The 12,461-nt window shown below is 58.6% G+C and overlaps 1 protein-coding gene across 25 annotated transcripts in view; it reads right to left on the reverse strand.

The window, feature by feature from the left end:
* Positions 1 to 12,461, reverse strand: part of JAKMIP3 (Janus kinase and microtubule interacting protein 3) — a 91,932-nt gene that overhangs the window by 44,289 nt on the left and 35,182 nt on the right. For 24 of the 25 annotated variants that reach the window (XR_011382177.1, XR_011382188.1, XR_011382187.1 and 21 more), the window contains exon 2: positions 2,403 to 2,656. Coding sequence is in view for 10 of the 25 variants with exons in the window: in XM_070057055.1 (XP_069913156.1) it covers positions 2,403 to 2,537 (135 nt within the window). In the remaining 15 variants the exon portion in view is untranslated. Of the gene's footprint in view, positions 1 to 2,402; positions 2,657 to 3,051; positions 6,218 to 12,461 lie in introns of those variants that run through there. The other variant, XR_011382179.1, reaches the window with a different exon arrangement.

The raw sequence follows: 12,461 nt of genomic DNA on the forward strand, positions 1-12,461 counted from the left end.
TCACCCACGTGGGAGACCCGGAAGAAGCTCCTGGCTCCTGGCTTCGGATCGGCGCAGCTGCAGCCGTTGAGGCCGACTGGAGAGTGAACCAGCGGGTGGAGGACCTCTGTCTGCCTCTCCTTCTCTCTCTGTAGCTCTTTCAAATAAATAAATATTTAAAAAAAAAAAAGACAAGCAGATTTTAAAGTACATGCTTATACCCTGGATCACATGTGGATACAAAGTGTGCGTTTATGCCCATCACAGAGAGAGACCCCACAGCTACACAGTGTAATTCACCTTACCTGTTAGAGCTGCAAGGTGTGCGTTTATGCCCATTCAGACAGCTAAGAACTGGACCTGGCCAGCGCCTGAGCCCCCCAGCCCTGGAGCAGGCCCAGCTGCCCCCTGCACCTCCAGGGCTGTGATGTCGAGCTCTGCTGTGCTGGGTCCCCCAGGGCCACCAGCACCCTCCCCACCCAGCAAGGATGCCGAGCTTCCTCTGGGGGCAGCAGCACCTGCTGAAAGACCCAGCAATTCTACCTGCGAGAACCTGTCCTGCACACATGTTCACACGGTGTGCACGCATGCGGGCCCAGACACACAAGGCTGCTGCATTCACTGAGAACAGGAAGCAGCCCGAATGCCATCAGCAGGCCAAGTCCCCCACAGCTTGGGAGAGAAGCGAGGCACCCTCCTGCCTCTCCATAGCTCACAAGAACCACGTCCATTACCCTCGTGCTGGTGAGGCCCAAGGCAGCTGTAGAGCCTGGCGAGGGGCCGCAGGTCACGTGTGCACATGCGTGTGCACACACACACAGAGCCCCGCCGTGAGGGGTCTGGGGACGCAGAGGTCAGAGGGGCTGTTCCTCAGCGGTCCTTCTGTCCCCTGAGAAGCTTGTGCCAACAATGCAGGCAGGTCACCACCTCCACGGACACCCATGGTGTCGCCGCCCAGAGGAGCAGCCACAGCCCCAGTAGCCGCGAGCCCTGGCCAGGCCCTGCCACAGACCTGGGCTCGGTGAGGAGTGCACCCTGGGGACACAGGGGACAGATGGGCATTGACAAAGCTGCTGCTGCAGTTGGACGCACACGGCAACTGCTCTACTTCCACCCAAACTGACGCTGGGTTTCATGGCCTCGTATGTCAACAAGCCGTCTCCTGTGGGGTGCGCACGCCGTGTGACCCCTCTGATCCCCTGACACAGCCCAGGCCTGGCCGCTAACCGTGCGCCCCATGGCCGCTAACCGTGTGCCCCAGCCAGGCAGCACATCGGGGCCTTTCGGTGCTGTCGTCTGCTGTTCTGTGGACGTGCAGCTCAGCTGGGATCTGGGCAAGCACCTGCTGACACAGGTCCTTCCAGCAGGCAGCCCCCACCGCCGGGCAGCACGCGTGCGTGTGTCGTCTCCACCCAGTCACTTTCCAGGAAGAGAGCAGAGGCTGTGCTGGCTGCAGCCATGGCCTGGAGCCTCGGAAGCACAGCCCCACGGCAAAGGCACGAGGTGGGTGCTGTCCTTGTCCGTTGTCAGGGAGAAGGGATCCCGGGCACGAGGTGGGGGCCCAGGGCAGGCCTCAAGCTTTCCTGCAGAGGGCTCCACAGACCGTGAAATGGGTGGGTGGGCGTCCCACAGAGCCTGATTTACAGAAAGATCCTCACGTGTCCCAAACTGGGTTCTTCTTCCCACGTAAGCAGGAGGGTGAGCAGCATGGGGCTGGGGGGCTTGGAAGTGAAGCAACCTGACCCCCTGCTCCTCCGGGCCACATGGCCTCCACCGGACACAGAGGCAGGGAGAGAATCGCAGCCAGAGCTGGGAAGACCCCCGCCTGACACCCCAGCTCCCTCCAAAGCCCCGACGGACACTGACCTCCAGACACCTCCTTCTCTGCCTCCCCTTCCCGGGGAACCATGCCCACCGCCCACTGGCTCCCCGGGTGGGACAAGAGGAGAGGGCAAAGGTCGTGCCCCAGATGGCAGGAGATCTGGTCAGCCTCTTCCCTGCTCCCCCAGAGGCCCACCCTCAGGCCCCAGCACAGCCCCACAGCCAGTGCATCTGGCTGGGGCCCCGGGCTCTTTGGGCGTGTCCCGGCATTGGGGATTTGGTCACAGTGCCGTCCCTCCACATCAGGAAGCTCCAAAAGTCTGACTTCCTGGGCTCACTGGTCCACTGGTCAGTTCCCGGGAGACCCTCAGTGGCAAAGCCCCCCAGGGTCCACACACACATCAGGAGTTCCTTTCTGCACACTCACTGTGGGGTGGGGGCCGCCATCATGGCTGCCACCCTGGGGCCCTCACGTCTCCCCTGCCGCCCACTGCCCCCTCCCCAGAGCCATCGTCCAGAGCTCCCAGGACTTGGGGGGGGGGGGGGGCTGTGCGACCTGGCCACGCCCTCCCATGCGCCCTGGGGGCAGGGGCTGGGCCCACCTTGCTCTTCTCCTGCTGTAGCTCGATCTGGATGTCCGTGAGCTTGGCTCGCAGCTCCTCATTGGCGGCCTGCAGCGCGGTAAGAGCTTCCCCCTTGTCCCCCTTGGCCCGGCTGCCCGCGCCCTTCTTGGACATGTTGAGGCTGATGGCCAGAGGGATGTCCCAGGCACGGTGCTGCGTCTGGGCCGGGTGTCCAGGCCAAGCTCTCGGCAGGTGTGGCTGTGGCTGCTACTCGGCTACATCTTCTCGCTCACCTGGAGGAAAGCACACCTGGTGAGCAGACTGTACCGGGCAACCAGCCCCCCATGCAAGGCAGGGGCTCCCGTGCCTGTGGCAGGCCCCTCACCCACGCCCACCCCAGCATGGAGGACACAGCCCACTGTGTGGAACTGCTTCAGGCCACAGTGTCATCTGCCTCCGCCGTGCAGCGCCCCCTAGTGGGGCGCAGGCCCAGCGCATCCATTCTCTTCCCTTCTCTGGCCCCGAATGGCCGCACAGGCACCCAACTTCCAGCCCAGAATCACACTCAGGCGTGAGGCAGCACAGCGGAACGGTGGCCGTGAGCCACGGACATCGGCGGGGAGCAGAAGGCCACGACCCCAGCTCCTCCCAGGACCCAGCAAACTCTACGCAACTGAGAGAGGCTCACCCTCAGCCCAGCTGGGGTCTCCGTGGGCTCTTCCCTCCCACCAAGGCCGTGCAGGCCCGAGGAGCCTCTGCTGGGAAAGCGTGTCCAGAGGAGGAGGACCTCCATGCTTCGCTCCCCTCCTATTCGCGTGTAAAGAGACACCGTGGGGACGCCTGCGCCCTGGCTGGGTCCCGGCTCTCAGATGCCGAGAGTGGCCTGCAGTGAGGACACCCTGGCCCCTCCCCGCCACCATTGTCACTCTGACCAACAGCTTCCCGGGATCCCAAGCTCCGCCCCAGCCCCCACCCCGGTCAAGGCAGCTCTGGGCATGAACGGTTCCAGGGTATATGGGATGGTCAGGCCATGCCCCACTTCCTGTAGCCTGTCCATCACCAGGAGACGGAGCCAGGCTGGAGGAGACGCACAGGCCATGGAGGGCGAGACCCAGCTGCTGCGTCGCCCAGAAACCCCTCCTCAGTTTGCTGGGCCCTCAGCCACGTGGGGACTTGGCCAGCCCACGCCAAGTGGCCAACCTCGTACTCGGTCCTGGGCTGAGGGCACACCTTGTCCTGCAGTTGCCCACGAGGAGGAAACAGCCCTGGGGCCAGCTGGGGGCTGTCCAGCTGCACAGAGAAGGACAAGGTTAGAGGTCACGGCGGGGGGCACCATTCCCACAGGGACCACAGTCCATACTGCTGGATCCTCACACACAGGCTCAGTCCCGAGGGGTGAGATGGAGTCACACACAGCAGGCAGCACCATGGACAGCGAGTGGGGGCTGAGGGGTGGCAGCCGGGGACGGCACCGATAGCGACTGTTTCAGTGCCCACACGTTGCACTGCTCACGCAGTCAGCATTGAGAATTTGCGGAGTTGAATCTACCACAGGAGAAGAGTCCAGAACCTTCTGGGAAGGCCCAGCTGTGTCCAGCTTGGGAGGGGTCTCCAGGCCTTTCCCAGTACTCACAGGGTGTGTCCTCCTAGGGGTGGCCCAAGCGGCAGCTTTTTTGTTTCTTTCTAAAAGATGTGTTCATTTATTTGTAAGTCAGAGTTACAGAGAGGGAGAGACACACAGAGAGATCTTGCATCTGCTGGTTCACTCCCTAGATGGCCACCTGGCCAGGACTGGGTCAGGCTGAAGCTAGGAGCCAGGAGCTTCCTCCAGGTCTCCCTCATGGGTGCAGGGGTCCAGGCACTTGGGCCATCTTCCACTGCTTTCCACAGGCCAATAGCAGGGAGCTGGATTGGAAGAGGAGCAGCCAGGACTGGAATCAGCACCCATGTGAGACGCTGGCATCACAGGCGGTGGCGTTACGTGCTATGCCACAGCGCTGACCCTGAGGGGCAGCTTCTGCCGCCAACGTGAGGACAGGCCTGCTTCTGGGTCCTGGCGCTGCAGGAGCCGCTGAGGTAACAGCACACACCTGGCAGGCGGCCCCCGAGGAGGCGTAAACCACACTGCACTTCCCCATCCTCTCCTGAAGCCCTCGGTGGAGGCGCTGGGGCTGGTCCCGTTGTGAAGGGTCGGTGTGCACGGGCCTCGGGGTGCCCATGTGTCCCCCTGGGTTGAGCACCCTGGCAAGAGGCCGCGGGTGCTCCTGACCACGGGGCCAGTGTGATGAGGGCAGTTGGCCTCCAGTGCGTGCCCAGCATCTGGATCTGATGCTGCCATCGCTGGAGGACACTGAGAGGCCAGAGGGACCCCTCGGCACCACGTGTACTTCCGAGTGACCCGCGGGGAGATCCAGTCCACCCGGATTGTGGACACGGCCTTCGGGCCTTCCTTGCCATCTATCTGCAGAGAAGGTGACGGCTTGGGATTCGTCTCCACAGGAATCCGAGGCACAGGTGGAGGGGTCTGGGGAGGGCCACAGACCCCTGTGCAGCCCCACAGGGAGTGGAGGGCATGGCCCATGCTCAGGGCTGTGCTCCCCCAACGGGTCACAATCTGACAAAGGCCCGGCAGTGTGGCTCTGCCAGGCAGAAAGGACAGAGACGCGCAGCGTGGGGTCAGGCGGTGCTGTGCTGTGTCAGTGAGAAACAGCCGTCGAGGGTGTCACTGCACACGACTGAGGGGGGCCGCTCCGTATCTGCCCTGCACACCCGACTGCACCGTGGGCCTGCTTCCGTCAGGGTCACATGGTCCCCGAGACGCCTCAGAAAGCTGCGGTCGGCTCAGCACCACGAGCCCCGGCGGGGCTGCCCGGTCCCTACCGCTTGCCCTGGGCCGTGTATGAAGTACAGAGGGTCGAGAAGAACAAAGGCCCTGGCGGCAGAGGACTGACGCTCCCCACGCCAGGACCTCCGCAGGGGAGGTCAGCATGATGGGGGCACGGGGACAAGCACAGCCCACCGTCCGAGGAATGCGCCAGAGCTCGAGAAGAGCCCAGCAGCTGTGCAGCCGCTGACCTGCGACTGAGCGAAGACGGCCTCTTCACCTGACGGCGCAGTCCAGGGCCCGGCCCCAGGAAGACATCCAGCCCCTACTACAGGCAGCAAAGCATTTCCAAGGGACTGCGTGACCGGTGCAGTGATAACCCTCAGACAGCCCTCAGCCGAGGCAAAGCTTCCCTGAGCAGCACACAGACGGCGCCAACTGTGCACCCCGGGCTGCAGCAGGAGAGCCCCACGGCCGCCAGGGCCACTCCCGGGTGTCCCCTCCCTGGGGCTCACAGCTCTGCACCGCTGACGCTGAATGCTGAGGGCAGTGGCTTCTCTGTGTTGTGTCAGCTCTCACACTACTTCGCAAGCTCAGCAGGTGCTCTGTGCAACCAGACACACATTCAGCACTGCAAACCTCTTTTTCATTCTGCAGTTCAAGTTTAATGATGAGAATTCTGTTGGAGACAGTGAGAAAAGATGTGTGTGTCCTTTTGAGAACTATGTTAGCTTAAAACACACGGGGTTGGTGCTGGCGCCATGGCGCAGTAGGTCAATCCTCCACCTGTGGCGCTGGCATCCCATGTGGGTGCCGGTTCCAGTCCTGGCTGCCCCTCTTCCAGGCCAGCTCTCTGCTGTGGCCCGGGAGGGCAGTGGAGGATGCCCAGGTGCTTGGGCCCTGCACCCGCGTGGGAGACCAGGAGGAGCATCTGCTCCTGGCTTCGGATGAGCACAGCTCTGGCTGTTGCGGCCAGTTGGGGAGTAAACCAGTGAGGGAAGACCTCTCTGTCTCTCCCTCGCACTGTCTGTAACTCTACTCTCAAATAAATAAAAACCTAAAAAAAAAAAAAAAAAAGAAGAAGAAGAAACACACACACACACACACACACACACACACACACAGGGTGGGCGAGCAGGGTGTTGGTGGAAAGTTGAAATGGAACAGGACGAGCAACCACAGCACAGGGGGTCAGGGTCTGAGGCCCAGGGGCTCCATGGGACACAGGGGCTGCCACTCTGTGGATGACGGCCTGGCGCAGGCAGACCGGGGCCGACGCCACCCAGGTCTAGGGCTTTACTCCTGGAGCAACTCTCTAGGGAAAAGGGATCTTTCCCAGGATGGCACTGCAAACAGATCTGGACAGAACGTCCCGGGAGCCAGTGTTCCACTTATAGGTGCTACGGCACACATCCTGCCCCACCCAGAAAGGCCGGCCGTGCCAGAGGCGGGGCCAGTAGCTCCCAAGCGCAATGACACAATGACATGGCTGCTGACCTCTTCAAATTCTACTCTTTAGTTCAAGCTGGATTCTGTCTCAGGCTAGCACATCCTGTGTAGCTGTCATACAAAAGGTGCTTAGAGCTCTAAAGCGCTTGTACAGAAAGCGCTTTTACAAAAAACGTTGCTGCTGAGTGTGGGCACCGAGTCCTGGGGTGAAGACACCTGTCCGGCCCCCACATCCCAGATGCCTGGGTTTGAGTCCCGGCTGAGCTCCGACTCCGGCTTCCTGCTGACACACACCCTGGAAAGCAGCAGCCACGGCTCAAGTCCTTGGGTTCCTGCCCATCTACTCCTACAGAGACACGGATTGAGCTTCTGGCTCCTGGCTTTGGCCCTAGTCCACCCTTGACTGTTGTGGGCATTTGGTGAATGAACCAGCAGATGGAAGCTCTCTGTCTGCCTTTCTCTCTCTCAAACAATAAATTATTTTTTAAAATCACAAACATTGTTATTGTAAATCTAAAATATTCAGTATCATACCATTTGATCCATGAAAACCTAGAGTATTTCAAAATCACAAGGTCTCTCAAGAACACAAGTGTGCTGATCCAGCAGCAGAGGCCGGTCACCTTAGGGAGAGGGTGCTCGTGCTCTGAGCACCCAGGGACGGCCGGGAAATGCTCTGGGAGAGTGGACGGAGGCTTCCCAGCATGCCGGTGGTGACCCTGGGACCAGGCCACGGACACCACAAAGGGACCCTGTGAGAGGGAGGAGCAGAGGGACCTGTGGCTGGGGGAGGGGCGGGGCTATCCTGGACGGTCAGGTGCCCAGTCCAACAGCAGGAGTCCTACAGAGAAGAGGACGTCTCCCTGCTGGGCCAGAGACACGCACCCGGAGGACCTGCTGCCCTGAGGATGGAAGGACGCGGTCCTGGACCAGAGTCTGACACCGGTGGATGCTGGGCACGGCCCCCGGCCAGCCAAGCGAGAAAACAGGGATTTCTTCAAAACTTGTCTCAAAGCTACAGCCAAACAGTCGGTGGACAGAAATCCCAGGAATAAACACACACTCATGGGCCCATGGGAGCAGTTGGGCTCGGGCACGGGTAAAAACCTGCCACCAGGGACCGGCACTGTGGCGTATTGGTTTGGGCCGCTGCCTGTAATGCCGGCATCCCATAAGGGAGCCTGTTTGAGACCTGCGTGCTCCACTTCTGATCCAGCTCTCTGCTGTGGCCTGGGAAGGCAGTGGAGGATGCCCAAGTCCTTGGGCCCCTGCACCCCCGTGGGAGACTTCAAGGAGACTCCAGGCTCCGGGCTTCCAATCAGTCAGCTCTGCCACTGTGGCCGTTGGGGAAGTGAACCAGCAGATGGACGATCCCCACCCCCCACCTCTGTAACTGCCTTCCAAATAAATAAATAAATCTTAAAAAAAAGAAAAGAAAAGAAAAAAGAAAAACACCCTGCCCCCACCACTCGGAGGGCAGCGCCGTCTGCTCAACCGCCCACACGCAGGGGAGCAGAGCTGCACCCTCACTCTCACCACTGACAAAAGGTAACTCGAAATGGGCGGGGTCCCAAGCCCACCGTAAAACTCTCAGAAGAAAATAAAGGCAAATACCCACGGCATCCTGTGGCTTGCTGACGACTCCATGGCTGTGTCACCAAGGCACCAGAAGCCACAGGAAGAGAAAAACTGACAGCAAAATGGACAGCGAAAGTCGCCAGAGCATCAAGTCAAACATCTGGCAAGGGTGATGCCCAGAACACGCAGGAGTCCCTATGACTCAAGTAACTCAAGTTAAAAATGGGCCAAGGGTTTGAGAGACGTCTCCAAGGAAGCCGTGCATGACCGGCGTCACCGATCATCAGGAAAACCCACACCGACAGAAGAAGCCGGGCACCACAAATGGTCGGGTGAGGAACGTCTATGCCATGTGTGTTACACAACTGAAATAAAATCCAAAGAGTGGCTGCACATGCATACTACACGCCACAGCCCACGGTACACACCACAACCCAAGCCACATGCCACAGTCCATGTACACGCCACAGCCTACACTACATGCCACAACGCATGCCACACACCACAGCCTGCGTACTGCCACAACCCATGCTACACCCTGCAACCTATGCCACATGCCACAGCCTGCACACACACCATTGTCTGTGTATACGCCACGTCCGTGTACATGCCACAGCCTGCATATATGCCTCAGCCCATGTGCACACCACAGCCCCTTCATCTTTTGTGGCTCAGTTTCCACTCTGGTCACAGTGCAGCCAATGGTGGTCCTGTGTGTTTGGATTAAAAACTGAAACTAAACATGAACTTCAGTCCTAGGACAGGGAGGAGGTGAATTCTAACTTCCCACACCTGCGAGAAACAGGAATGCAGCCGGCCAGCGCCGTGATGTCAGCCCCACCTCAGAACCCCAAGGCAGCGCACGGTCATGGCCAGCATTCTCTCCAGCTGGTCAGCATGACCGTGCGTGTGGGTAGCACAGGGAAGGGACACGGGCCTTAGTGCCAGAGGCGCAACTCCGAGTGCGAGGTGGGGCTGCGTGACTGCACGGGCACAGGGCCTGCAGGTGGCACTGGGTCTCCCTAAGGAGCACAGGTCTGGGCAGGAGGGAGGAGGCAGTGGAGCAGGGGCCAGGGCACAAGGCCTCTTCCTCTTCCACTGCCTTGTGCCTGTAGCGCTGCTCCCGCCCTGGGCGTGTCCAGCTTTATGGCCCAGCCCCAGTGGACGGCACAGACACATGGTGGCCACGGTTACTGTGGCCGATCCTTCAGTGTCCACTGAGCCCCTGCAGGGAGGCCTGCGCTGGGTGGGGGAGGGGAGAGGCTGTGAGGCCTGCGCTGGGTGGGGGAGGGGAGAGGCTGTGACAACGCAGCCTTGCTGAAGGAGCTCAAGAAGGCCGCCTGGCCGGAGACCACGTGGCCCAGAGCAGGCCCAGCCTGGCGTCTGAGAAGCGGGGGATGGGGAAGAACGTCACTCACCAGGACCGGGCCGGCTGGCTGCTAACTGCAAGAAAAATGAGCCCACGGAACATGGATTAAAGAGACTCGAGGTGGAAAAAATCAAAGCTTTAGAAGCCCTGGGAACAGTGAAGTGAGCTTTTAACACCTCTCTGCGGAGAATGGCTCCAGGCCTCAGAGACAGAGAACCCACGAGAGGACCGATCAGCCGGTCCCCCTCGGAGGCCCCGCATCCACGCAGATGTGTGCTGCCACAGGGCGCTGGCAGCCACCTGAAGTCCCGTTCCCGTCGGGGACACGACAGATACTGCGACCACACAAACGGAGACTGTAAAGGGGACGGTGAGAGCAGGTAAGCTGGCAGCTATCGGGTCATTTATGAAAAAGGAGAACAAAGGGGTTTTAAAGAACACGAGAAAATCCTCTCTGGCTCCAATGCAGACCACGAGGAAGGTGAGCCCCACCTGCCAGCGAGAGCGCCTGTGGGCAGGACCTGCCCTCTCCTGAGCCCTGGAGGGAGCCGAAGGCATCCGGGGCGGCAAACCCTGTGCAGGCCATGGAGGGCCCGGGTCTGCGTGGCTCGCAGTGGGGCAGCCCGAGCTCCTCCCCAGGAAGCCTGTGCTTGGGCCCCCAGCAAAGAGCTAGGGGACTTGACGGCCCCGCAGCACAGGAGCCAGAATGGCCGCGGCCCTGGGGTATCAGGCGCCCCTCACTTCCCAGAGTCCTTTTTTCAGACAAAGCAAAGTCTGAGTCCCAGGGAAGGGGGACAAATCCTCTCCTCCTAAGGATCCCGGGGAGAGGGAGAGAGCCTAGGAGCTGAGGATCGGGTCTTCTGGGGCAGGAGCAGAAACCAATGCACCTGCCCCAGGGGAGGGGCACCTGCGGGGCTCAGGACAGGCGAGGCCAGGCAGGGGCAGGAGACACTCCTGTGTGCCAGTGGGGATGGAAGCTGGTGCAGCTGCTCAGAAGACAGCCTGGGACCCCTCACAGACACAGGGAGTCACAAACCCATCCAGCCACACAGCTCGACATGGAAGTGTCACACCCATCCAATCTGAAATGGGTACAAGAATGTCCGCCACAGCTGAAACACGGGACAACCCAATGTCCACCAGGAGACACAGCCGTGTCCCTCAGCCCTGAAAAAAAACGGGAACCTGTGACAAAGCCCATGAGCCACAGAGGCTCATGTCCAGAACAGGCGGCCTGTGGGGGAGGGACACAGAGGCGTGGCCACCGGGGACCAGGGCGGGATCAGTGGGCAGTGACCGACACACAGTCTCTCTTGGGGTCTTGGAAATGTTCCATTTGTGGTGACAGCTGCAGCGCTCTGAGTGGGCCATGATCCCACTCCTTGTCACGTGAACTGGTGAGCTCTGGGGCAGGCACTTGGCACTGGGGTTGAGCTGCTGCTCCTAACGCCCACGTCCCACGGCAGGACACCTGGGTGCAGGTCCCAGCTCCACTTGTGATTCTTATGCTGTGTTCTACTCTGGTTCTTCTAGATATGCTGCAAACTCCACAACGACTGTTCCTAGTTTTGCCTTCAACGACCTGGTCTCTTTCAAAAGGATTAAAAAGAAGAAGGCTGGCGTGCAGCACAGCGGTGGAGACACTGCTTGGGACGCCCGCACCCCGTCATCAGAGTCCCTGGGTTGTCCCTGAACTGCTAATGCACCTGGAGCGGCGGCAGTGACGACTGCAGCACTTGGGCCCCTGCAGCCTGGGGGAGCCCCAAGGGAGCTCCTGGCTTCAGATCAGCCCGCCCCAGCAGCTGCAGCCCCTGGGGAGTGAACCAGCGATGGAAGATCGATCGCTCGCTCTCTGTAACTCTGCCTCTCAAATAAAATAAATAAATACCACTCTATAGTCAGGAGAAAGCTGAAGCAATTGTATTAATGGTGGCCAATGAGGATCTCAGAGCAAGGAACACTGCCAGGGATAAGAAGAGACACTGCTCAATGATAGGGAGTGAGGACATCAGGAGACACAGCAATGCCAATACACACGTCAACTGACAGAGCTCCAAAAACACAACAAAACCAACAGACACAGGAGGAGGAGTGGGAATATTCACAATTACAACCGGAGGCACAGGAAATTACAAAGAATATAAAATATCACAACAACATCATTGACTAACTTGACCTGACATCTGTAGCATGCACCACCCATGTTTTCAAATGCGCATAAAACATTCAAGACAGACTATATGCAGGAAATATTAAAAATCTCAACAATCTTTTAAAATTTTAAATTCTCCAGTCTAAAAGAAATTGAAGCAAAAATACAAAATAGAGACATCAAGAAAAAAATTGAATATCTGTAAATTTTAAAACATAATTAAATAACCCATCAATGAAAAAAGAAATTAGAAAAATATTTTGAGCTGAATTAAGATAGAAGCACAATATATCAAAATTTATGGGACACAGCTAAAGTGGTACAACAAGTGTAAATTATGGAAATAAATGTTTATACTGGAATATAATGATGTTTTCTAATTATAACTATTCCTAGGCTACAATTCCATTTTAAAATCACAGAAAAAAAGACAGTAAATGCAAGCTAAACAAAACAGAGATAAAGATATTAGCAAAAGTCAATACATTTTAAACAGAAAAATGGTGATCTAAAAATTAATAGAACCAGAAGATGCATCTTAAAGATGTCCGTGACACTGACAGAGGTCTGGAAAGGAGGCACAAGCGACAGGGACGGGAACACAAAGGAGCCACCCCCACAGGTCCTACAGACACTCCGGAGACAACAGAGATGCAGGGAAACACTCACCCCCGCACAGACCCACTCCCTGCTGAGCTCCACATTCAAGGATGGAATTAACTCCTC

This window comes from Oryctolagus cuniculus, chromosome 15, assembly GCF_964237555.1.
Source record: "Oryctolagus cuniculus chromosome 15, mOryCun1.1, whole genome shotgun sequence".
Classification (NCBI taxonomy): Eukaryota; Metazoa; Chordata; class Mammalia; order Lagomorpha; family Leporidae; genus Oryctolagus; species Oryctolagus cuniculus.